Here is a 26325-nt window from a genome sequence, read left to right on the forward strand (position 1 = left end):
GGCATGTTTCCGGAACAAATTATACTCGCAAACCAAGGTTTTACTGTACTTTGCTGCTTAATTATCCAGTATGGGCTACAGGAGAATGACTTCCACTTTCCACAGCATGGCAGACTTGTGCACTCAGCAGGAAACCCACCGAAGAATACTACAAGGATGGTGCTTCCACGTGGCTGCAGGCAAACATCTGCATATATATCCAGGATGGGTGCATGAGAAGGCATCACACCAGCAAGTGAGAACAAAGGAAATATATGCCATCAAACTGAAAGTGACAGCAGCAGTCCCAGGGGCCATCAGGTGCCAAGGCTTGTGGCCCTAGGGACACCCACTGTGCAATGTCATCTGATCTTCCTCCGTTGTGACCACATGTAACTCAGGACAGGAGAAAACCTGGGGCCACCAGAATGAGAAGCCAGATAGAAAGCCTCTCTGCAAAGCCAGTGTCCCCACGGGGCTGTGATTCACCGGGGAATAGGAACTGGGGACAGGGTGACCCTGGAGAAGAAGCGAGAAGTCTTCTTGTGTCAGCTGTGGGACTGGGTGAAAAAGGGAGAAATCCCACCAGAAAAGTCAACCACAAGCTGGATAGGCTTGGTTGGGATCCTGACCTCAGTCTGCAGTGGGTTCTGCACTGGCTGCCTGGACCCTGATCCATGAGTTGAGGATGTAAGGTAACGGGGCGTGCATGGAGCCAGCCCAGTGGTCCCACATAAGCAGATGGGAGTTCTCTTTGGAGACCGCACTTTCAACTGAGTCCTTAATGAATCTCCAAGGACTCAGTTGAAAGGACCTGGTGAAAATCACATGGGCAAAGGGGCTGTCAGCCCCTGGCAGATGTTGGATGTGGTAATCATCCGGGGCGTAGATGAAGATGGCAAGGAGGAGGAATAGAAAGCATGGACTGAAAACACAAATCAAGAGTAAGCAACCATACATCCAAAATGCCAAGGCATTTTGTAAATGAAGCAAATAGAACTTTTAGAAGCCAAATTACATATAGTCTGTGATTGAAACAAAGCAACGGTTCGTCAGCGGTGGCCTCAGGCAAGGTGCTGCCACTGCAACCCCAGCTGCTGCTACCAGCACCACATGGCAGGGCTTCCGGTGTTCCTTGTCCTGTGAAGCTCAGAGCAGGTGCTCCTGCCTGGAGGCGGCTCCTTCCAAAGCTTCTGTCTGTGGCTCCATCTTCCACACACAGCTTCCAAGATCGACAGGCTTGTGCGCTACATCTAAGCATCCAGAACACCCAGGATCACACGGGGACCTGGCTGGGCCAGGCTGCAGCTTACTCTATTCATGGCTCATTGACCAGGGCTTTGGAGCCATGTCATATTGCAAGGGAGGCTGGAAAGCATAGTCCAGCGTGAGCCCAGCTGGGGAGGAAATGGTTTGATGAGCAGTGCCTGGACTCTAGCTGCTGAAGGAGAGGCTACAGCAAGTGCTCACTGGGGCTTGGGTTTAGCTGGTAACGCTCTTCAAAACCCAATGCATCACTGTTTCAGTTGATCTTCGTGACATCCACCCTGAGGTTTAACCTAAGTGGAGAGGATCATTTCCACTTTGCAGTTAAGGAAACTCAGGCTCAGAGAAGGATGGTGATTTCCCCAGTATCACACAGCTGCTCAGAGGCACAGTTGGGATTCGAACCCAGGACTTTGGCAGCATCTTAACACCTCCTCTCATCCCAGACTACAGGGGAAGGAGAGGAGCACAGAACCTCTGTCCACATGTTCGGCTGGGCTCACAGCCAAGGAGATGGGTGGCAGTCAGCTCAGCTTTAACTTGTGGAGTGGCATGCCTGTCACCTGAAAAAGCAGCACAGTGACACCCTGGCGGGTTTTCACAGCTGTAAAAATATGTGTGCACAAGCCATTCCCACTAGACCTTCCTGAGTACCTGCTGTGTGCAGGCCAGGCCCAGCTGGTACCTGGAGTGCTGGGGTGGCCCGTGGGGGAGCTGTGAGTTGAGTAGCAGGTCCAGATCTGCCTCCCTGACAGAGTTAAGAGATCACCATGAGGGGATCAACCAACAAGGACTTACCCAGAGCCTCGGAAGTGCTGAGGGCTGCGTAGGATCCACAGCGGAGCCTGGGGGCAGCCACACAGGAGAGCCAGACAAGGCTCACCGTTCGGGGCTTAAGCCTGATGCCACCAATGTGCTGGGCCCTGACCTCATGTGTGTCACGCTCCTGGACCTGGGGAGCGTGTTTTACTGAAAGTAAGGACGATCAGTGATGGTGATGGTGGTGATAGTCTTAGGCCTAGAGTGCCCCCAGGCTCATGTGCTCAGAGGTGGGACTTTCGGAAGGTGAATGGATCATAGGACACTATACAGGTTGGTGAGTTCATGGAGATGGGGCCTCGTTAGAGGAGGCGGGTCACTAGGCGCATGACTTGGAAATGTATCTTCTCGTGCCCACCCCTTCCCTCTTTCTCTGCTTCCTGGCTGCCATAGGTTGAGCAGCTTTCCTCTGCCAGGCCCTTCTACCATGCCATTTTTGCCTTGGAGCTTACCATGGACTGAACCTTCTGAAACTATGAGCCAAATAACCACCTCCTGCTTTAAGTTGCAGGTGTCGGGTATTTTGTCCCAGTGATGGTAAGGTGACTAACACAGCTGATGACAGTGGTCATGATGGCAGTGTTGGTGATGGCACTGATGATGTTATATAACATTTTATTGAATATTAGATGCCCAGCAATGTTTTAAACTTTTTCTCTCTCATTTTTAAATTTTCATAGTAACCCTGTGAAGAATAGATTCCTGATTGCTTCTATTTGACACACAAGGACACTGAGACACAGGGAGATAAGTGATCTATCCAGGGTCACAGAGCATGGACAGGAAGAACTTCATGTCCACCCCCCAGGGCACCACACTCTGACCACTGCACCCTCAGCCTGCTGACCCTGGGCTCTGAGCTCCCTGGGACAGAGCCTCGGTCTGTGCTCTCTCTTCATTCCCAGCTCTCAGCCCCCTGCCTGCACACAGCAGGTGCTCAGGAAGGTCTAGTGGGAATGGCTTGTGCACACTTATTTTCGCAGCTGTGAAAACCCGCCAGGGTGTCACTGTGTTGCTTTTTCAGGTGACAGGCATGCCACTCCACAGGAAATGCAGGTGGATGGAGGAAAGACTGCAGGCAGTAGTTGGTCAGGCCCAGTCCAGCCAGCTAGATCTGAGAAGATTTCCATCCCCAAGGTCTCTTTTCCAACCCACCAGGCCCTCAGAATCTGAGCTCCATCTCAGCTCAGGCCCTCGAACATCAAGGAGCCAGGAGGGTCTGCACCCTGCAGTGGGTGGGACTAGGTGAGCTGTGGGTGGGCAAGACCTGCAGTGCCCCCACCTGGCCTACCCTAGCCTCATAGGGAGAAGCCAGAGGAGGCCATGACGGTCGGCACAGGGAAGAGATAGCTTTGATTTGTGGCCAGCACAAAGGGGGAAGGAACACACTTTCCTCTAGACAAGCTGTTCGCTTACCAGCTTTGGTAAAAGAAAGAAAAATCCCAGCACCATCTGTTCCCCAAGCGGGGCTGGTGTGGGCCTGGGGCTTCCTGCAGCTCGGGCGGCCAGACCCAGTTTCAGAATCTGAGACAGCTGCCCCTGGATTATTTTGGGAAGCGGCTCAACTCCGAGGCACCCCGGCCTTCGAGGCATTTCCCGTCACCGAGAAGCTGTTTGCACACCAAGCTCTGGGCTGCCGGCTCCTTCTCCAGCCCTGGCTACCTTCCAGTTCGGCCCACTGCAATTATGGCGGCTCCCAGCTTCTGTGGGCTTGGACTGGAGTCGGGTTTCTCGAGATGGAGGGAGCGATGCAGCGCCGGAGGGAGAGGGAGACGGACAGAGCTGGATGTGGGCAGGGGCTGCTCTACCCCTTCTCGGTCTCCTTCATGGAGCCCGTTCCCCGCCCACCCCCGGTCCCCGGGATCCCCAGTCATGAATCCTTCTCCCAAGGGCATCCTGTCCCAGACTTGCTCCTCAAGGGATGTCCTCACTCCTGTGAGTGCTAAGTCCTCCGTGGGTGGCATGGGGGCGTCCTGGCCAGTGCCATCAGAGAGGCCTGGCTCGACCTGGGAGAAATGGAGTCAGAGGGGTGAGGCAGGAGACAGCAGCAGAAGGAGGAGGCCATGAGAAGAAAGAGCGACCAGAAGAACAGGATCTGTGCTCAGGTGGGGGAGGAGTGGGCCTCGGGTCTCAGGCCTGGGGACCAGGACTCTGGAAAATAGGGAGGCCAGCGGTGGCACAGGTGGGAGGGCAGGGAGCTGAGCTGTAACGTGATGTGGAGAGCTTGGGGTGGGCACCCCAGGGGGAGTCAGAAAGGAGAAGGGCAGTTGCCTGGGGCTGGAGGAGGAGGAGGAGGAGGGCGGGTTACTGTCTGATGGGACCGAGTGTCACCTTCGCCAGATGAAGTCTGAGCTGGGTGCTGGTGCTGACCACACAGCAAGGTGGACATACTCAATACTGTGGAACCTTGCAGGTAAAGCAGGCACATTTTGTGTCATGTATGTCTCACCACATTAAACAGAGGAAAGAAAAAGGGGCTGGAGCTGGGCAGACATGGCAGAGGGGCCCTCAGAGGAGAGAGACAGGAACGCGGAGGCAGGGGACATCAGGGGGAGAGGCAGTGGTAGAAAGGCAGAGAGAGCCAGCAGCATCCTCCAGGAAAAACACAGAGAAATGACCCCAGGGAGACCCGGGAAATCTGCAACCCAGAGTCCAGGGAAAAGCCCAGCTCAGGGGTCCCTGATGGGCAGTCGGAAGCTCTGTCCTCCAGCCACGATGGGAGAACAGGCCCTGGGCCCACCTCCCTGTTCTCCGCACAGACTATCTGTAAGCAGTGGTTCTCAGGCCCTGGATGGCAGGAGGGCAGGAAAGGGGTGTCTGAGAGGGGAGGAAGAGGAGGAGGCACCCTGTGCGTGCCCGAGCTCACCGGCTGAAGGGTCCCCAGGCTGCAACACAAGGACAGGAACCCTAACATGGCCCAGAGTTGAGGAGATGGAATTTGGGGTGTGGGAAAACCAAGACAACTACATTGTTTGGGACAGAAGGAGGTGCTGCAGACAGTGAGCCCTAGGAGCTATAGGAGTCCCCTTGGGTCAGATGTTGATGTCACATGCATGTGAGGGACCATTCATAGCTGCCAGTGCTAGGGAAAGAGCTACAGGAAAGGAGTAAGCTGAACAGCCCATGAAACTAAGCAGCTCATAGTTTGTGATCAGCCCAGGTGAAAGACCTCCTGATACACAGGACATGGGCACTTGGCAGGTAAGTGTTGTCCATTGTGGACCCAGAGAAGTCCTTAAATCTGCCCTAGATCCATTCTAAAAAGTGTAAGAGGAAATATCCAAGGGCTCAAGCTGATTCTGATGACTTAACTGCATCTCAGAAAGAGCCCGAATACAGGAAAGAAATAGTTGAAAAGAAGCGCAGTGTTCAACACTGTAAATTTTCACAATGTCCAGCATCCAATTAAAAATCACGAGGTAGGGGGCTGGGAATTTAGCTCAGTGGTTCCGCTGCTTGCCTCACAAGCACAAGGACCGGAGTTCGATCTCCCGTACCAAAAAAAAAAAAACCACTAGGTAGGGCCAAGGTTTTAGCTCAGTGGTTCCACCGCCTGCCTCACAAGCTCAAAGACCCGAGTTTGATCCCGGTACCAAAAAAACAAAACAAGCAAACAAAAAATCACTGAGTATCCGAAACATTACATGAACCATAACCAGGAACAGAATCAATCAGTAGAAAGAAACCCAGAAATAACCCAGATGACAGAATTCATTGACAAGGGTGTTTACACATCACTGACATTTACAGTATAAATAAGACCTCACATGTCCTCAAAGGTAGAAGAAAGCAGGAATGTGAAGGGGAGGGAAGTGGAGGATATTTTAAAAGACTCAAACCAAACTTCTTATGATGATAAAATGCAACTTCTGAAATGAAAAGTACAATGGATGAGAGCCAAGTAGACACCACTAAAGAGAAGATCAACCTACTTGGAGCACAGCAAGCGAAATCATCAAAATGGAAGAGAGAAAAAGAGACTGAAAATAAAATGGAGAAAATAAAATGGAGAGTGGCACTCAGGGGGTAGAGCACATGCCTGGCATGAGTGAGGCTCTGGGTTCAAGCCCCAGCATGGCAATAAAATAATTGTCACTCGTGTGACAATATCAATCCATCTAACAAATATGCAGTTGGAGTCAAAGAAGGAGAGGAGAGGGAGACAAAAATAAATATTATGATGGCCAAAGTGTTTCCAAATTTTATGAAAATCATAAACCTCCAGAATCAAAAGGCTCAACTTCCCCCAATCAGAACCATGGAACACTTCATACCAAAGCACATCATATTCACATTGCTGAAAACCTCGCTAAAATGAGTGTTTAAAAGCAGCCAAAGAGAAAAGATATATTGTAGAGGACCAGAGAAAAGGACAGGGGACTTTATACTGAAAACCACACTGGCCAGGAGACTTGGGAGCAGCACCATTAAAGTTCTGAAAGAAAAAGTTGTCAGTCAGAATTCTATACCCAGAGAAATTATCTTGCAAAACAGAATCTGTTTCTGTAGTTACAAAAGCTCATTAAAAGCAGAGCAGCACCATGTGAAATGTTAAAGGAAGTTGCTTTGGTCTGGATGTGACCATCAAAGAGCATGCACTCAATCCCCAATAAAAGCAAAGTTTAGAGATGGGGTTCACTGAAGGTTTTTAGGCCATGAGGGCTGCACGTGTCAAAGGATTAATGCTGATTATAAGGAATTTCTGGCTTCAAGTTCAATGTCTTTTTCTCCCATACTCATGTGATTTCTTAGCCCTTCCACCTTCTTCCATGGGACAGCTGAGCAGAAAAGCCCTTGCTATGTGTGGCCTTGACCTTGGACTTCCCAGCCTCCAGAACTGTAAGAAACAAATCTCCATTCTTTTCGGATGACTCAGTGTCAGGTGTTCTAGCAAGTGTGAGGGTCTGGTGTAATCCCCAGAACAAGAACAGAAAATGAACCAAGACAGAAATGTTCAGGCAGGTGGAAAGCAATACCAGAAGGAAGAAGGAACAAAGGGCACTGGACATGGCAAATGTGTGGCTAAATGTAAGACCTTCTTCTTAGTGCTTAAAGATCTCTTCTAAAGACGTTGTCTTTTTAAGCAAAAATAACATTGTGAAATTTATAAAATACTCATGCAATGGTCCTGTCCTAGGAGCCATGAAAAGGGCTGGCTTGGTGATACAGGAACAACGTGGACGACACCAATAGCCTCAGGCTGAGGGAAGGAGACCAGACCCCAAAGGTGACATCCTGTTTGAAGCAGTTTATGAAAAATCCTAGAAAAGTCAAAACCATGGTGACAGAAAGCAGATGGGCCAAAGGGGCTGGACCTAAAGGGCCCTGGGGACTGGTTGGGTGATGGGCACCTTCGAGTCTCAACCCTGCTGGGGATGACACCTGCTGTACAGATCTGCCAGACCCTGTCACCGTGCACACTTAAGCTGGGAAAGTTCACTGCTTGTGAATTGTTCCTCAATCAAGCCACGAAAAGCTAATTTATTTCTACTGTTTTTGAAAATCTGCTGTTAAATGGAATGTGGTGAAAACTTGGGTAGCCGAACTGAACCATCTGCAGAGGGTGAGGCCTGAGTGTGGAGGGAACAGAGACCCTGGGAGGGGGTGTGGATGTTGGCTTGGCCACACAGCCTGGCGTGTAAAAAGGTGGGGTCCTGGCCCGTGCACGACCCCAGACTCTTGAGGGGGAGGAGAGCAAGGCTGGAGGGTGTTCTAAGGGAGGAGGGGGCAGGGCACTCATGGTACAGGAGCAGGACCCTGCCCAGGGACACAGGGAAGGGGATGCAGGTGCGGATCGGCGTGCATCTGATGTGGCTGAGGGCTCCCATGGGACCCACCTAAAGGCTTTGGTTTGCTCTATGAATCAGGAGGTGGCGGGGCAGGTGGTTGGGATCCTGGTGGTGCCACCTTCTCAGACTCCCCGTGTCAACCTGCAGGACGTCCTCCCAAGCTCCACAGGCCACAGGCCAGGCCCCCTATCTCCTCTCCAGAGACCAGCCCAGAGCCAAGGCGTCAAACTGGGACTGGCCTGAGCCAGAAGGCCCTGTCTCCCAGGGGGCAGGGGTTGGCTCCTGGAAGGCAGGTGGAGCCTGGGAGGAGCAGCAGCCAGGGCTGGATCCCCTGCACCCCTCCACTCCTCCACCCTCCCATCCTACACGGTGCCCTCCTCCAGCTCTTTCTCATCAGACACCGCTGCTGCAGCTCTGGGAGCCAGTCCTGGAACAACTGTGCTCAATTCTCCTGCAAGTTTCTTTTTCTTTGCGAAAGATGCCAAACCTCACTTGAGAGAGCAATGATTGCTCCCCCAGGGACAGAGTGGAGATGACCTGAACCCACTAATCGACCACAGAGATTTCTTCTGCACAACTTTTGGGCCAGTCTCACACTCACAGCTGGAGGGGCTGGCCTGGGCCTCAGCTGCTTTGGCAAGTAACTGAGCTCACTTCCCTGAGCAGCGTGGGGGCTTGCTTTTGGAGCCTCGAGGGGCTCTTGCTTTTGGGTGGGGGCCCCAGGACTGTCACCCCAAGTGGGAGGCAGGCAGTGGGGAGCTGTATGCAGGGTCTGGGTCCTGAGCCATCATCAACTCATAGCCCCGCACCCCAAAGGAGTCCCATGCAGCCCCACAGGACAGGACGGAGGCTGCTGAGACCTGTCACAGCTTGGGAATTGAGCTCACCTTTGCGCGTGTGTCAGGGCTCCCAGAGCTCCCCAGAAATAATTTAGCAAAACTAAAGTGAAAAAGGCAAGCTTGACTCCAAATGGCTCCACACCTAGGACACTCATTCGAAGGAAACAGGACAGAGGTGGGAGAAATAGCTTTGAGGGGCTGGTGGCAGCTAATTTGGGGTTCCCCGGGGCATCCCGTCCTCGTTTGCTTTCAGCTTGTGCTTGCAGAAGAGGCTGTAGAGCACCCGCAGCGTGCTCTTGCTGTCCTTGTTCATGATATCTGTGGGCCAGAGGGGCAGGGCAGCCAGTCAGGCTGGCGGACAGCGGGGCGATCCGCTGATCTGTTTTGCTGGGGGGCGGGGCTCCCAGTGCTGAGGCAGGGGAGTCCCCAGAAAACCCAGACAGTGCGTCCCACGGGGCCTGAGTCCTGCCCAGTGCCCACCATGACCCGGCCTCCCCCTCGCTCCAACACAGCAACTCCTCAAGGTCTGCTTTCCCTGGACACCCCATCCCCAGGGACTGCAGCCCCCACTCCCGGCCTCCTCCATGGGGGAGTAGAGGTGAGGCCTCAGCCAGCCGGAGGACACACTTGTCCCCATGCGCTGTGCAGCACCCTCACCTTCGGGGCTGATGGGTTGACTGAGCAGGCCTTCATCCTTCAGCAGGTCCAGGGCCAGGGTGATGTTGTGCAGCTGCAACAATAAGGTCTGTTAGAGGACAGCAAATGAGGTGGCCCTAGCTCCGGCTCAGGGCCCAGGCACCAGGCCCATCCTGTCTCCTACAATATTTGTCCACCTCGGCCCAGACTCCTGCCCTGAGCCACAAGCGACAACATACACCATCGCCCTACATCCCCCGTGGACGGGGAGCTCACTCCTTCATACCAGGGGTCCAGAAGTCAGGCCTCGGCCATGTGCAGCCCACTCTGAGTCAGCGTCTCTCTGGACACACACACATCCAGAAGGCCACCTCTACTGGAAAAGACCATCACCAAGGAAGCAGCAGGGGTCGGGGAGGCTTCCTGGTGGAGGTGACACCAGCCCAGGCCTCTGCCAGGTGAGGGCCTCAGCCAGGGGATGGAGTGAGGGACCCTGGGGACAACACGTTTTCTTGGGCAAAGCATAGTTAGGAACCCAAGGCCCAGGGTGGCCTCAGGCCCAAGGCTGTCTCACTGGCAGACTGTCCCTGACCCGGTACCTGTCCCTTTAGCCACCCTCCCCCTGAGTGGAGCCTTAGACCTGGCCCCCTGCAGAGTAGAGAGTGCAGGGCCAGGCACAAGGCCCCCCGCTCTGACCTCGCTCGGTGGCGGGATCCCTTGGGCACCACACCACGTCACCTGACTCCAGCCTCCACTGCACCTGCAGAGCGGCTCACCTGCTCGCCTGCCCCCCACCATGTTTGCTAGGGGATACGGTGGGAGCCCTGAGAGCCCTGGGCAAAACCTCCCTTCACAATCTCTGCCCTGCCCATTCTCCAGCCTCCTGTGGGCCTCAGACACCAGCAGAGCAGACCCCGCCTCCCGCAAGGCAGCAGCCTGGCATGGTAGAGGGTGTAAGTGAAGCAGGATGAGCCCTTGATTTGCCAAGAGACCTCAAACAGGACTTCCTGTAGGGGTCTCAGCCGTCCACAGATCCAGAGGCCAGATGTCTCTGCCTGCTCCTAACCCCTCCCCATCGGGGCAGTTCCCATGGCAACCCAGTGGTGCTGAGGCCAGGGTGGCCATGCATCAGATGACCCAGGCCAAGTGAGGCTCATGCAAGGCCCAACCCTGCCCACAGACTTGGGTCTTCTCCTGGATAGTCTGCAGGAGGAGCGCTGGATATAGGTTGGATATTGGCACACTGCTCCTGTCCCCCTGGCCAAGTGGATGGCCTCAGACAAGTCAGCCATCTTGGCTGGCCTCAGTTTTGTCTCTGCAGCGGGGATGCAGATCTGCCTCTCTGAGGAGGCTGCGGAACGGAAAGGCACAGCAGCACAGGATGAAAGCCACAAGGCCAGTGTTGAAGGGGCCAATGACAGGCACAGCAGCTGGGCGGCGGAGGCAAAGTCCCTCTCTGCCTGGGACATCCTGTCATTCCACTGGAGAGACAGAGTGCGTGCAGGACAGGGAAGAACGTGGTTGCAGGTGTCCTCGCCAGAGCTGCAGAACAGGAAACGAAAGTCGCCTCACACACCCCAGGGCCATCCAGACCAGGGGGCGCCACTGCTCCATCCTGTCGCTGTGTCCCCAAGTCCTCCCCCCACCGGACGCTGTGGGAAATGAGATCTGCAATCACTGCTATTGTTCACATCCTGGTCATGAACATTATATGTAGGATTCACAGAAAGCAAACTTTGGAGGATCGCCTCGGAGCCCCGATCTGCATCCCCTGAGAGCCAGAATTGTGCAAAAGTTTGACTCAGGATGTGGAGGGAAACGTGGCTAGTGGCCAAATGGCTTTGAAACTGCTGAGTTTAAGAAATCCAGCAGTCCTTTGCTGCAGGACTTCTCAGAGCCTTGAAGGTGTCAGTAAGCATCATGAACCTTCATGAGGATGCATGTTTCCCCGAAGTATTTGATCACAGAGCCCTACATGGGGCAAGTGTTTTGGAAATATTCATTCATTTTTCTATTTTAAAATTATTAGTGCAGTGCCTGGCCATGCAGAAGTGGTTGGAAACAGACCACCCTTGAGGAGTCAATGCCTTGGGAATTGCTGATAGCGACACTAAAAAATGATCACATTTGCTTCAGGTCAGGCTCTTCCTGATGATGCTCATTCTGAACCAAAGATCGGCTCCCAGAAGAGCTGACCAGGCTGCAGACCAATCCGCCACGCCCTCCCGAGACGTCTTTTCTTCCCATGCAGTTTGAGATGATTCAGGGAAATTTCTGCTGCTCCCCGGGGGCCGAAGGGAGGCCATGGCCTGGAGGACATTTCCTGTCCCCCTGAGGACAGATAATTGCAAGTGAGAGGAAGCCCAAGTTTCCTGGCTCCCAGGCTTGGATTTCTGCAGAGCAAATGATCACTTTCCTTCTGTCCCCAATTCGTGTTTCCTAAGTGAATGACAGTCTTGCTGAAACACCACATTCAAGGAAGGTCTGATAATGAAAAATGCAATTTCAAGTGGTCACTGTGCCCAGCTAGCAAGCCCGTGGGTGTCCCACTTCCAGAAGAGGTCAGTGCCACCACGGTCTTCATCTCCGACCTCCTACCTGGGCATTTTTAGCACTGCTCCTGGGGCTGAAGTTTCCCCCATAGAAGGCGAAAATCCATCCTAGGCTCAGGCTGACCTCTGCCCTAATCAGCTGTGTGCTCTTGGCCAGATAACTGTACCTCTTGGAACCTCCTGTGGAAGCCAAATGGGAACAGGCCCCCATCTATAGGCCCAGCATGAGGATCATTAGCAAGCCATCTGCAGGGGCCTGAGGGAAGACACATGCTTTTCAGGGCTGTCCTATGTCCACACCAAGGCCATGGCCCTCTTTGGCCAACAGAACGATCAGGAAGGGGTAGAGTTTCAATTCACCCAGCCCCAGGCCCTCTGCTTGGTCCCAGATCTCTGCCTTAGATACAAGGAGCATACACCCGGCTGGCTGCAGACCCCAGGAGTAGCCCTGGAAGCGCATATCTCAGGAACAGAGTACCCAGCCCAGGGGTCTGGATCCCCAGCCAGTCTGCCCCGCTGAGCACCCGCAGCCCTGCTGCAGATCCATGACAATAATTCACTGTGGTTTCCACCACTGGCTGGTCAGGTGGCTTCTTCCGAAGCATTTTTAAGCACTCAGTGGTGAACACAGCATCTTGAATGGTCAGAACCTGCAAAACATGGGCACCGCAGTACCACCACCACCCCCTGCCACCAAGGCCATAAATACTCATGGCTCAGCCTCTGCCCTGACCCAGGATCCCTGCTGTCTGGAATCCAAGCCTGGGGGGACCTAGCCTGCAGCTGGGCCCCAGGAAGGCAAGAGGCCTGACCCAGCCACTGTGCCCGTGGAGGGAAACAGAATGCTTCCTCCCCAGCAAGGCTCCGAAGGCCGACCTGGAATGACATTGGCCCTGCCTGGTGTCACCACATGAGAAAGGACACAGGGGCAGAGAGACACGAGGGGGTCCCCTGCCCGGGGCCGTCCCTGGTGTGACCAGAGGTGAGCTACCACCTGGGGGCCTGGGCAGACCCCGAGCCTTCAGCCACATCTGAGGGCTTAACAAGGACTCCTTATGGCCAGATGCAGGGCAGGCAACAGGAACCCAGGCCCCTCCGAACTTCTTCCTCAATGCTTCTCCAAACCCCCGCCTCACCTTGTGTGGCCCGAGGGTGGGCAGGGAAGGGACTACCATCCATTGCTGAGACCAGAAGCCCCAGGTGTAGGAAGTGACTGGGTGTGCAGCAGATGGGAACAAGGCTCTTGTCTGCTGGGCAGGGAGCACCCTGTCTCTGCCAGACCGCAGGGAAGCAGAGTAAGGCAAGTATGGGAACCCTAGCGGGTCCCCAGCTTCATCATGCAGGTCTGCCTCATGGGACAGGGTCCCCAGCAAGGGAAGAGCCGATGTAAAGGCCTAGAGGTGGGGGAGGAGCTCGAGGAGCTGCACCCATGCAGCAGGGGCTGAGGGGCAGGGGCAGGGGTAGGACCTAGCTGGGCACAGGGCTTCCTGGGGAGACTGTCAGATCGCCATTCCCAGGGCTCACCCTGTCACCTCCACCAAACCTCTTGATCTGCTTCAGCTTAGTCCTCCCCGTCTTCTTCCGGGGGCAACCATACCCCCTCCTGCCTGGACTTCCACAGCATCTCCCAGCCACTACCCCCCAGAAACCCCATCCTGCCCCTCCCAGGTCCTGCAGCCCAGAGAACCCCAACACCTAGCTGAGGCGTGCATGTTCTGCCCCCTCCCCTTGAGTGCCCTTCCTCTCCCTCCCTAACTCTGTGAACCCAACCGTGGCCTTCTTCTGACACAGCACCTTCCCTGACTCCTTCAGATTAGACTGACCACTCCTTCTTTCAAAGTGCCCCCCTTGCCCCTCGCACCAAGGAGCTACACACTCTGTGAGGCCCTGGAAGACCCTAACCTGTGGGAGGACAGTGGATGTAGACAGGGAGGCCTCAAATCCTTGGGCTGTGTTGGTTGACTCTATGTTATGCAGCATGGGGCCTGGCACTGAGCCGGCGCCCCAGAGTGTGGGGTGCAGTGTATGGGTGGATTGGGTGAGCAGATGGATGGACAGATGGGAAAATGGATGATGGAGGCAAGTGGTTGATGGGAAGATGGATGGATGGATGGATGGATGGGTGGATGGGTGGATGGGTGGATGGGTGGATGGGTGGATGGATGGATGGATGGATAGATGGGCGGATGGGTGGATGGGTGGATGGATGGATAGATGGGTGGATGGGTGGATGGATGGATGGATGATGGGCGGATGGGTGGATGGATGGATGTATAGATGGGCGGATGGGCGGATGGGTGGATGGGTGGGTGGATGGATGGATGGATGGATGGGCGGGCGGATGGGTGGATGCATGGATACATAGATGGGCAGATGGGTGGATGGGTGGATGGATGGGCAGACATATAAACAAATAAATTTCCCCTTCAACCTTCACTGCCAGCTCTGTAGATCTGTCTACCCAGAGGTAGAGCCCAGGAAAACTTACCATTTCTGCAGGAGAGCTGGGAGTGAGGTAAAATTCCTTTAAGTGCAGAAAGAAGCCTTCCAGCTGTCCAATCAGCAAAAGTAAGACGACACCATCTGCAAACTACAAAGAAAGGAACCAGAGGCTCGGATAGGGGAGCAGATGAAGTCTGAGGGCCCCCACTCTGCCTTTCACAAGCTGTGTAGCCCTGAGGAAGTTGTACAACCGGCCTGAGCCTTGGGTTCTATTTTGAGAAATATGGACAACATTCCCAATTTTTATACTGCAGACAGCAGTGGTGGGCTGTCTGACACAGAGTATATGCTCAATAAAAAAAGCTATTCCCCAATTTGATGCAGAATAACCTCATATCAATATTTAAATGACAGTGTCTCCTGCAGAGACACTGAATTAAACAGAGGTAAGTGCACAATTATTTCATCAGGAAAAGGCAGGAAACAGCACACTGGGCCCCTTTGTGGCTGCCACATTAATATTTCTTTGTGTTCAGAGATAAAGGTGTCATCTCTGTCACCAGCATATCATATGCTAATACAATCCCATTGAATCTCTTCAAAGACACAAAACACTAAGATGGATATTGGAGGAAAAACCACTGCTCTAAGTCCTTAATGGAATTTCCTCTTATTATGTCTGTTCCGATGTTATTAGTTTGGGCCTGAAATCTGTCCTGCTGATATTCCTGGCATATAGTACACATGATTTCATATCCCTCCTTATTCAACAGTCTCTAAATACCACGCCCAGCCTTGTTGGGATTCTCCAGAGCCAGCATTTTCCTAAGGGAGAAGCAGGGCTCAACAAGGTAGAATAGAAACATCCGAAATCGTCCGGTTTAGACTACGTAAGGTAGAACAAAACCACAAATGTACCAGAGACTGGGGATTGGCAGTGCTCCAGGTGATATTAATCCCCCTATACTCATCAACTCACATATGTTGTGTGATTAAAAGACAAGACGAACATTTAAATTTTTTAACTGTGTTACAAATAGGCACATTGCCAATTACCCCCACCCCCTTACTTTGAACTCACTTGTCCCATTGCTCCGGTCACTTTCTACAGCAGTTCTGGAAGTCTTCTTTCTTGAGTGTCTTTAGTTGCACTGTCATGACTGCCTCAGTGTTCTGAATCGACTCAAAATGTTGACCGTCCATGGTCATTTTGACTTTGGGGAAGAGCCAGAAGTCACACGGTGCCAGATCCAGTGAACAAGGTGGGTGAAGACACACTGCCATGTTTTTATGAGGCTGCCTTTCCACTGGATGGCACTCGGCGACAGCAGTCACTGTGCTTTTTATCACACTTTGTAAAGACTCTCAGGAAAGAGGATTCTAGAGCTGCCTCAGAAAGTGGCAGGAATGATAGGATGAGTGTGTCGGGAGCTAGAGGGAGGACTTTGAGAGGGACTAATAGCAATGTGTCTTTTTTTTTCCGGTACAGGGAATCAAACTCAGGACCTTGTGCTTGCCAGGCAGGCACAGCACCAGAGCTACTTCCCCGGCCCTGATAATGTGTCTTTTACTACAATAAATATTTTAGAATTTAAACATTCACCACATACTTTGATTACATCTCAGTGTCACAGTCCTTTAAGGTCAGTTGATGTCCTTGTACCCATTTTATACAAAGAAAAGACAGGTTCAGAGAAGTCCAATAATTTTCCCAAGGTCACACAGTTAATGTGGAGGTGTCCTTGGAGCCTAAGGGTCACAAGTGATGGCACAGGATGGAAACCCTATCCATCTGATTTCAGATTTCCACCCGGTATAGCATACCACCACCATGCTCAGACCTCAAACAGCTGCCTGGTGATGTGGTTCTGAGCACAAACTTCAGCACCAGCTGCCTGGCTTCAAACCCCAGGGCTACCCCATCATCCCTGTGTGGCTGTGGATAAGCTAACCAACCTCTCTGTGCCTTAATGTTCCCCACTGTAAAGTGTGGGGTGATATCAGTTGCCCTCTTGGGGGCCGTGTGGGGATTCACTGAATTCATGTAGTCATGGAACACAGCCTCTCGGGTGAGGCTGCGGCTGACAGTGAATGCTGCCTGTGATTCTACCCTGGGACAGTGGTTCCAGTCGCCTCGTGTGCCTGCCACAATAACAAACCTTGCCGGTGAGAAGTCAGCCTGCGGAGAGGCTAGCTCTTGCAGAGTGGCCCAGGGGACAATGCTGCCACTCAGTAACAAGCCCTGAGGCTCCTAGAGGTGACATCTCCTGGCCACAAAAAAGTTCCTGGCCTCTGTGGAAACCCCCTCCCTTCCCACACAGTGCCCCCTGGCCACCTGGGGACCTGCAGCTGCGGCCCTACCTGGGTGTCCAGGTCCTGCACCGACAGCCCCAGGCGCTCCAGCTTCTGGTTGACAAAGCTCAGGATGGCCTAGTCAAAGAAGAGCAAGACCCCAGCTGGGATGCTGGTTTGCTTCCCTCCCACCGTTCCCACCTGACCCCATCACCTGGGATGCAGTGGCCCAGGCAAGGGCCTGCATGGCCCCTGGGTGTGCAGGGCAGGATGGCCGGCCAAGAGCACCTGGGCTGGGTTCTCTCCTACCTCCTTCATGGCACCCACTTTCTCCGGAGCCAGCTTGAATAATTCATCAAAGATGTCCTCTGCAGACCCAGAGCCAATAGACACCTCATTACCGTGCTATTATCTCTGCACCAAACGAAGAAGATCTTCCCACAAAAGTCCAGAGCGGGTGGCCTCAGAGTGTCACCTGACCTCTCTGGGCCTTGGTTTCCCTGAGTGTATGGGTGGGTACTACCAAGATAGGTGTGGGGGGCAGATGCAGACAGGTGGCATGGTGACAGTGTCGCAGGACCTCAGGGAGCCTCGTCCTGCCTGCACTGACCCAGTCACTGTGCCCACTCAGCTGCCCCACCCACACCCAGGCCATCCTCCTCCCTGCCCCCTGTGCATCACACAACCCACAGATGCTGATGCCCCCCTCCCCTGGCTGTGCTCTGGGTCTTTGGGTTGCAAAGGGGGCACATCTGGCCTCTCAGCGTCTGACCTGCTGCAGCTAAGGGGCTTCTGGGGCTCTGGGGACAAAAAGAGTCCTTAAGGCTCAGCCTGGGCCCAGCCTCAGGCACCAGAATACTCAGACTCGGCCACACTGGGGCCTGTGATTTGCAGCCAGCACAGCTCCGGGGTACTCCGGGCTTTGGGCCCTGAGCACCCAGACCAGTCTGAGGCTGCCTTTGGCTTCTGTCACTCAGCAGCCGTGTGACTCCGACAAAGTCACCCCACCCTGCTGGCCTCCATTCCCTTGTTTGCAAGGGAAAAGTCCCATGAGATGGCATCATGCACATTAAAACTCTCGTTCAGTGGTCAGCAAGGGCGAAACACCCTGGTCCCCCCCAGGGCTCTGGCTGTGGCCAGAACAACTGTGTTGCTGAGGGAGCCAGGGTACCCTGTGTCCCTGTGCTCACTGTGACGCCTTCCTCACCCTGGCCCCTGCCCCAGACACTGTGCCTGGCCCCTGTGTGCTCCTGCTGTCCCCTCCCCATCCTCACACAGAGGCATCTAGCACCCCCAGCCCCTGCCTGCCTTCCTCACTCAGCCTCCCCAGGCTCCTCTCTCAGAGGCCCTCACAGGTTACCGTCTGCATCTGTATGTGAGATGCCTCTCGTACCATCCCTCCCCATACACCTGGGGTCCGAGTGGAGAATTCAGGGAGGAAATGAGTATTAAGAGGGAGGGAGGGAAGGTATAAATGGATGGATGGTATATGGATGGATGGAAGGAAGGACGTATGGCAAGTGAATGAATGAATGGATAGATTTATATGTGGAGGGAGAAGTAGATATGTGGATGCACAGAAGGGTAGGTAGATGGATAGATGGAAATATGTGGGTGGATGGCTGGCTGGATGATTCATGGATACTAGATGAGTGAGTAGATAGATGGATAGACACTTATGTGGGTGGGTGGATAGATGGATGGATGAGCGGATGGATGGATGGATGTGTAGGTGGGTGGATGAGTGGATGAATAATTGACCGGACCACCTGACCGAGGAATGAGTACAAGAAGTAGAAACTGAATATCAACCAGTCGATCAATGAACTTCTCCATCAGGACAGCAGCAGCTGCCCCATTAAGCACTCACCACTGAGCACTCCTCATGTGCTAAATGCATCCCATATTGTCTCTTTTGTCCTCACTACTAGTGTAAGGAGTAGGTGTCATTGTTGATCCCCATTTGTAGTTGAGGAAACTTAGGCATGGGCAGTTAAGATACCTTCCAGAGCCCACATGGCTAATGAGTAGGAAGATCAGTTCTCAAACCCGGGTTCTCTGGCTCCAGAGCCCAACGACTCTGGCGATACCATCCCTATGTAGGTTCTAAATCTCTATCTCCAGAGGAACGGTAGCAAGCAGCCAGCTCCATGGATGGACAGACAGACAAGAGAGAACAAACAGGAATAAGGCTTGAGGAAAGGGGTGCACCAGCAGTTAACCATCCTCCCTGCATGTCTGCCCTAACCCATATCTAAAGGAAGTCTTGCCTTCCATTAGCAAAGTACTCACTTGGAGGTTGGTCCTTGTCTGTGCTAAAGGGGAAATTGTAGGAGGAAAAAAAGCAAACAAATGGTTAAAGAAAAGGCTGCAGACCTAAAACCGCCCCCATGCCAAGCTCAGCACCGCAGGTAGCAGGGACAGAGCACACTCATTGCTTTCCCAGCAGCCTCTCAGGAAGGTCAAGCCCCTCTGACCACAGTGCTCCAGGAAGGAGCTGGGTCACCCAGGGTGGTGGGCAGCAGCCTGACAGAGCCCCAGGCTCACCACAGGCCAATGCCACTGGAGGATGATGGTCCCTGTGCTGTCCACAGGTGCCAGAGTGTGCAGCCCTGGTCCACAGCTTGACAGCAGCCCCATGAGACACCATGGACCAAAGCCCCCAGCTAAGCTGCTCCTGGAAGCCAAGAATGACCACCAAAACTTTGAGAAGAATGAACATTTGCAAGGGTTTGAAGATGCTCAATCTGGGCAAACTTGTGATGCAGCAGTTGATAACTGATACAAGAAACCAAAAACCTTCAACATCACCAGCAGCTGCCATGTTCGCCTGCCTGAACCCAGGTCTAAGCCAGCTGATGTGAAGGTAGTGACGGAGGAACAGCCACCAGCCCCTGCAGCCCAGCTCCCTCCTGGGGACCGTGGGCAGAGGAGTTTTGTCGCCAACGGAGGCAGAGAATCTCACTTTGGTGTGTGTGTGGGGGGGATTGAAAACCCAGTGACAAAATCAAGAGAGTCGGGGTGAAAAAGCAAGATGCTGAGGATGTGGGGTGACAGCTCCATTCAGGGGGCCCTCAGTGAAGTCAGCAGGGAAGGAGAGAGCACAGTCCCTGCGGGTGCCACTCCCAGGCCTCCCAGGAGCCACTGGGACAGAATCACATAGAGGCTGAGTGTGGCTATGTCACGCCCTCCCCCGATGCAGTGGGTCTCTGCAGCCCACGTGGCATCACAAGGACAGAGAAACGCTCTGCTGCAACCAGAGAGCCTCTGCGACATGCTGAGCAGAACTGCATCCCAAACCCACACTGTGTTCCCTGGATGCCACCCCAGGGAATGTGGCAGGGTGGCTGGAGGGGTCAGGCAGGGACCCACAGGGGACTTGTGAGCTATGGCAGAGCGGAGGGGTCCTTGCAGACGGACAAGCTCCGCCGGGCCTCACCTGCTCTCCGTGAGCTGTTCCACCGACTTCTCCGACTTGAGGCCGCTCTTGGTACTCTATGAGAGAAAACCGAGGAAGGACAGTGTCACCCTAGGAAGCTCTGGGACCCCCTCCTGGGAGGCCTGAAGCAGCCCCGGGGGACTCAGTGGCTCTGTCTCATCCCTCCCAGGGTGCATCTGGGCAGTTGCTGTGGTCCCGGGGAAGGGCCCTCCATGAACCTTGAGCCCATGATGATGGGGACCATGACCTCCAGGTTCCCTGAGGTAGTTTGGGTCTCGAGGACAGTGCCAGTGGTGCAGGTGGGCATGAATGGTGATGAAGGAAGGGAAAAAATCAATGTCATCCCCTCTGATTTGAACAAGTAGGAACAAAAGGAGCTTTAATGAGTGAGTTTGAGAAACAGTACTTTGGGTGAATGGGTGGGGATCACTTGCTTGTCCCATTAGGACGAATCAGGAAGCCCTCACCCTGGGACCCCCAGGAGAGGGAGGGGACCCCAGCAGGAGCAGGAGGGTCCCCTGGCTGTGGTGCTCAGAGCACAGACTTCCAGGCACTAACTAGGCAAAGCCAGGCACAGCTGGGAGTGAATGACACTGCCAGGAGGGCGGCAGTTTTGCCTCAGTGGTACAAAGTCCCCTGTGTGGGACTTCATGTGACATAGGTGTCACCAGCCAGGATCTTCCTAAGGGTGCTGACCCCAGCCTTGGCCCTGCAGGTGTCACCCCACTGTGGTCCTGGGGGCACCTGCCGCGTCTCCCAGCCCCCGGGAACCCCACCTGGGTCACCCCTGCCTGCAAGTCCAGAACGCAGGTGTCAGCTTGAACGGATGGATGCCTCGACCCAGCCGTTTACCTCAATGGTGACGACCTCCACCCGGACATCGGGCGGCAGGGCCAGGTGGGGCTGGAAGCGCCGGGCCAGGGCCACCAGGAGGTGCAGGGTGGCCAGGAGGTCCTTGTTGAAGATGGCTGTGAGGGGAGAGGGGCGCAGGTCAGAGGCAAGGGTGCCTCAGAGAGCCACCAAGTGCAGGCCTCCTTGTCCTGAGAGCCACCCTCTGCAGACTGATCGCCACCGTCCCAGCTTCCCAGCTGCATTGGTTTATTGGTTAGCGTTTGACACACGCAACTCCATTTTGATTCTGGCAATTCTCACACCTCAGGCAGCCAAGAGAGCAAAGCACAAAGCCACAGAAGGACATGCCCACCAACCTCCAGAATCTGCAGTTTCCACAGGTGGCCCTGTGAACACAGCAGGCTATCAAGTGGACAGGGCTTTCGACAGGGAGGTGTTCCCCACAGCGCTGTTTACACAGGTAAACAAAGCTCCCGCAGTCAGCATGGCTGAACCATCATCAGATGTAAGCCACCTGCAACTTAATTCAGGGCCACCACATAACCAGGGCGGGACCCAACCTACCAGCGTTTGGCAATGGACTTTCTGTTACCCCACTGCTGCCCAGCCTTGGAGAGCTCAACTCCTCTGGGCCTCAGTCTGCCCATCTGGAAGATGGGGAGGAGACAGAACTGAGTGGCAAAAGTCTTTACCCGGCGGTTAACGGGGTGCAGCAGGGTGGTCTGAAGATTTTGTACCCTCTTGATTGTTAAAAGGCAGGTGCTGCAGCCATCGTTTAAGCGAATCGGTGGGAAGGGCACGTCCTGCCTCTGGCACCTGGTGGCTGCACTAAGGACCTGCCGTCACCCTGAGCTTGCTCCTCCACCTGATGCCGGACTTTGTGAGCAACTCCGTGCTCCCCTCTTGGCTGCCGAGGCTTCCGCCTCCCACCCCACCCAATAGCCCGGCTGCTTCCCCAGCTGGGCAGCCGGGAGCCGCCTCCTGGGTAAATTGGAAGCTGGTGCCAGGCCCGCCCCAGTCTGGCCCACGGAACGCACCGTCCACACTCCACCTGTCCAGCGGTGCCTCCACCTGCAGGCTCTGGTTTGCGGCTCCCAGCACCACCTCGAGCTTGCGCCTCTGGCTGGTGGCAGTCAGTGCAATATCCTCGGCCTCCAGCTTGAGCCCTGCCAGCTTCTCTGTGGCAGGAGAGGGTGTGAGGGCCCGAGAGGCAGCACGGGGACCCGGACGGCGGGGGCTGGCCAGTGCACCGGGCAGTACAGGCCACGTTCAGGGCGTTGGCACTGGGTCACCTGTAGCTCAGCTTCATGGGCTCATTAGCCTCGGGAGATCCCGTCCCCGCAGGAAACCGGACCAGGGGAGGGGCGTGTGTCAGGGGCGGCTCACAGCCCTACCAGGTGCCCTCTGTGGCCCACAGGGCCTGGACCTGCACAGCAATGGCCACTTCATTCCCACAGGGCAGTGTGGCCTAGTGGTTAAAGCCTAGGCTCCTGAGCTCATGTCTTGCTCCCTGTGTTCTTTTCTTCCTTTCTTTCTTCCTTTTGGTGGTTCTGGAAAGTGAACTCAGGGTCTTTCCAGTGAGCTACATCCCCAACCCTTTTTATCTTCTGCGACACCACCTCACTAAGTTGCTCAGTTGCCCAGACTGAGCTTGAACTTACGATCCTCCCGCCTCAGCTTCCCAGAACACTAGAATTAGACATGAGCTACCACTCCCGGCCGACCTCTACTTTCTCCACTGTGAGAGTTGGACATATCACTGGCATCTCGGAGCTCCATTCCCTCGTCTGTAAAATGGGGTGGGACGCAACCAGAGCTGTTGAGAGGGCTGTCTGCGCCTGCCCCTGGGAACAGCCCAGGGAGCCTTTGCTGTGGTTGGCTGGAGGCTCAGCAGTCCCGATGAGCCCAGCACAGCTGGGTGCTGAGGACACAGTGCCCCTCCCCCAATAGTTCAGGGCAGCAGACAAACTTGGACATCCCACCCTAGGTGCCAGGGCAGGCACAGCTCCAGGGCTTGTGTAGGGCTGGGAGGTGGCTCTGATCATGGGGGGCTTTGTAGATGGGGCTTTGCCAATGAGGTAGGTGCACCACAATGGGAGCCCAGTCCTGCCCTGGCTGCCTGGGTCACTTCACCCCGAGAACCTGCTTTCCTTCCATCAGCCCTGAGTAGCCTGGGGGACGGACAGGTGGTTTCTTCATCGCCGGGCCCCTAAGAGCAGCAGGTGCTCCATAGATGCTGGCGAGGCGAGGCTGTGCCATGAGAGAGCCCCCTCCAGACATCAGAGCCTGAGGAGCCAGAGCCCCTGGGTGTGGCAGGGTCCCCACCTCCCTGACGCAGGGCATCTCCAGAGCAGGACAGGTGTCCCTTTCTGGGGGACAGAGCAGGGAGCCAGTGGGGCCTGCAGGGGGTGGGCGGCGCTGGGCTTACGGAAGAGGTGGTGCAGGATGAGCCCGTCAAACAGGTCCTCCTCCAGGCTGCGGACCACGATGTGCTCTGGCAGGAGGGTGGCGTTGACCCACTCCATCAGCACCTGCAGCCGCGGGGCACAGCCTGTGTCCCTTCGTCCCACCTGAGGACTCCTAGCCAAACTCTGACGCCTGGCCAAGGCCACCTCCTCCAGGAAGCCCTCCCTGATCCCCGGGCGCCAGGGAGCTGCTCTGGGCTACACCGACAGCAGGCCTCTCCACCCCACCCCGGGACTGGGGCTGCTGCCAGGAAGTGGGCACCGCTGTCACGGGTACATAAAGATGAGGACTTGGCTGTGGAATGGGTACCGGGAACAACTGGGTAGCAGGCGCCCAATAGAAAAGGCCCAGGCTGCCTTGAAGAGGAACTGTGGTGCTTTCCTCGGGGGCTCGGGGTCGACATCAGTTGTCAGGACACAGAGGAAGGTGAGGGACATGGACGCCCACCAAGGGGTGCATGGGGGCACCAGGGCTCGGCTCACCACCTGTCACATGGACAGGAGCAGAGGACGGGTCCAGACACTGCCGACACCGGTTCAGGGCAGTGCCAGGCGGGTTTGCCAAAGGTGGGAAAGGGAGAGATGGGGAGGCTGCACCCGCAAAATCTGAGTGGGGACAGTGATGCAGCAGAAAGGCAGCGTGGAGACTCGCAGAACGGGTCGGGGAGAGGCCCAGTGAGGCCTGAGCCTGTTTGTGCCAAGTGGTTCAACGATGGCAGCAAGGCCCGGGGATGTAGCTCAGTGGTTTCGCCGCCTGCTGCGCAAGTGCAAGGACCCGAGTTTGATCCCCGGTACCAAAAACCAAAAACCAAAAACCAACAAACAAAAAAACAATGATGGCAGCAGCACGGTCACGACCAAGGTCGGAGCTGAGGACTGAGAACTGAGAACCGGGCTCTCAGGGCTGCCATACCTTTTGCAGTTCTAGGAACTTGGGGTCCTTCCGGGAATTGGGTGGCAGGTATTTCTTCTTTTCTCCTGGAAGCACAGTGGGGCGTGATGTTCAGGGGGTGCTGTGGACACTTGGCAGCCCTCTCCTTCCTGGCAGTTCACCCCGTTCCCCTTATGAACGCCAGCATCACCCAGATGCTATGACATTGGGTTTGGGGGACATGTCCCAACTCAGAGGTGATTGCTCGTGCATCTGAAACAGAAATGGGACCAGGTATCCTGCGTTTCACTAGCTCTGAGGGCTGAGGTAGACACTGCCAGGCTGCCTGGCTCCCTGGCATGGAGGTCCCTGAGGCCTCTGGGGCCCAGTGGCTCCTTTCTCTCTTCCCTGAGACCTTGGTCAGCAGCTAGATTCACGGCACACACAAGGCCCATGGGGACCTGGTGGTCCTAATGTGACAGGGAAACTGCCTTACAAAAGCATTCTGTCATGTGGCCCGGAAGGAGGGTGCAGCACTTGCCTGGGGTGTATAGGCCACATGGGGTGTGGGACAGTGGTGGAGAGCCCAGGGCACAGCTCAGATGGGGGCTCCCACCCTCCTGTCTCACCCCTCACCCTCCGCCCCACCTCCTCACCTTGCAGCAGCTCCTCCTCCTCCCTGGACAGCGCCACATTCTTGGGGAGCTGCAGCAGGTTGTAGAGGGACTCTGGCTCCATCTTCTTCCTGGGGGAGGCAGGGGATGGAGGGCATCAGGGTCCCAGAGGCCTTGGCTCACCCTGCACTCATCACACCCGCATTCCAGACTCCCAGGGACCCAGGCTGCTCCTCGGAGCCCCCCACACCCTGGGGTGAGCTGGGGAAGGATATGGGGCTGCCTTGCAGGGTCCACAGTGGACGCTGAGGGCTGATATCCCGAGCTGGAAGCAGCCATGCCTTTGAGGGCCCTGGGCTGGAGCCAGGCTGACACTGGGCAGCACCTCCAGTCCTGAGGGAGCATGGGGGCTGCTGAGCCAGAGGGCGACCCCACTCCATGCAGGCTGGGCTCACAGGAGAGGTGGCCATAGCCCTGAACGAGGGTCCCTCCATGGGGCTTGGCCCCCCGCCTCTTGGAGGACTTGGAGGACTCAGGGGCCTTGCCCGTGAACCCTAGGGCACAAGGCCCACAGGGAGAGGCGGCAGCCCCTCCTCCACTGTTGTTACAGGCAGTGCCAGGCCTGCCCATGCCCAGGAGGAGATGCAAAGCCAGCCAGGCCCCTTCCGGTCCCAGCCACTTCCTCTCTGAACTTTCCCTCGCTTGCTGACTGCATCTCCCCTCCCTCCGCCCTTCTCTCCACCCGGAATCTGCCCAGCACCCAAAACCCATCCACTCATTCAGGTGGGGAGGTCACCTGGCAGGAGCCAGAGCAGGGAGCCCCAGCACCGCGGGGAGGTGGAGGTACCCTGGGGCCACTGCAGCAGCCGAGGGGACACAGCCCCAGGGACTGGCTCTTAGCTCCACATTTCTGTCAGATGTGTGACTCTGGCCCTGATGGCGCCCAGGGGACACAGACCCGGAGTCACCTCTAGTGCTCAGCGACCTTGGGCGCGCCCTTTCTCCGCCCTGGTCCTCAGTTTCTCCATCTGCACTGGGGTTGCCTTCCTCCCTCACACACTGCAGGAAGTGGAGGGTGGGGGCCCCGTGATGGTGGACAGGTGGACAGGGCGGACAGAACACAAGGACAGGTGGAGGTCCCTTTCCCCATCCCTCCCGTGTGGCCTCAGATGAGACTCTGGCTGCCCCCTGTCCCCAGCCCTGCCTGAGTGCTTCTCCGGCCTCCCCTCTGCCCTCTGGCATCAGCGTGTGGCTGGGAAGAATGTCCTGGCAGCCAGGGTTCCAGGACAGGGTACACGAAGACTCACCTGGCTGCTCCTCAAGTGGAGAATGAGGCCTAGGGCTCAGAGGGTGACCCAGAGTCGCAGCAGAGCAGGTTCCGGTTCCCAGAGGCTCCTGGGGCCCGGGGGTGGGTGGCCCACGGTGGCTGCTGCTTCCTCCAGGGCTGCTCGGAGGTGGCCCTGTGGGTGC

General features: G+C 55.6%; 1 protein-coding gene across 2 annotated transcripts; it reads right to left on the reverse strand.

Annotated features, from left to right (window-relative positions):
- Positions 1-3914: 3914 nt before the first annotated feature.
- On the reverse strand, positions 3915-26325 carry Parvg (parvin gamma). Of its 2 annotated transcripts, XR_015452222.1 has the most exons (14): positions 26163-26325; positions 24898-24986; positions 24284-24348; positions 23334-23436; positions 21943-22083; positions 20906-21021; positions 20054-20109; positions 18907-18929; positions 16924-16982; positions 16684-16752; positions 14369-14470; positions 9615-9821; positions 9350-9422; positions 8946-9010 (listed from the first exon to the last, which is right to left on the reverse strand). XR_015452222.1 is itself a non-coding variant. In XM_004845425.4 (13 exons), exons 2-13 carry the CDS (start codon positions 24977-24979, stop codon positions 8901-8903), a joined length of 999 nt encoding a protein of 332 aa, XP_004845482.1. In that variant the 5' UTR covers positions 24980-24986; positions 26163-26322; the 3' UTR covers positions 3915-8900. The 2 variants fall into 2 exon arrangements, 1 of the variants encoding a protein (XP_004845482.1); XM_004845425.4 differs by lacking the exon at positions 9615-9821 and having other exon boundaries at positions 3915-9010; positions 26163-26322.

This window comes from Heterocephalus glaber, unplaced genomic scaffold (genome assembly GCF_053883595.1).
Source record: "Heterocephalus glaber isolate CG9 unplaced genomic scaffold, H.glaber_assembly_v1.0 deba00001444, whole genome shotgun sequence".
In the NCBI taxonomy this organism is placed as follows: domain Eukaryota; kingdom Metazoa; phylum Chordata; class Mammalia; order Rodentia; family Bathyergidae; genus Heterocephalus; species Heterocephalus glaber.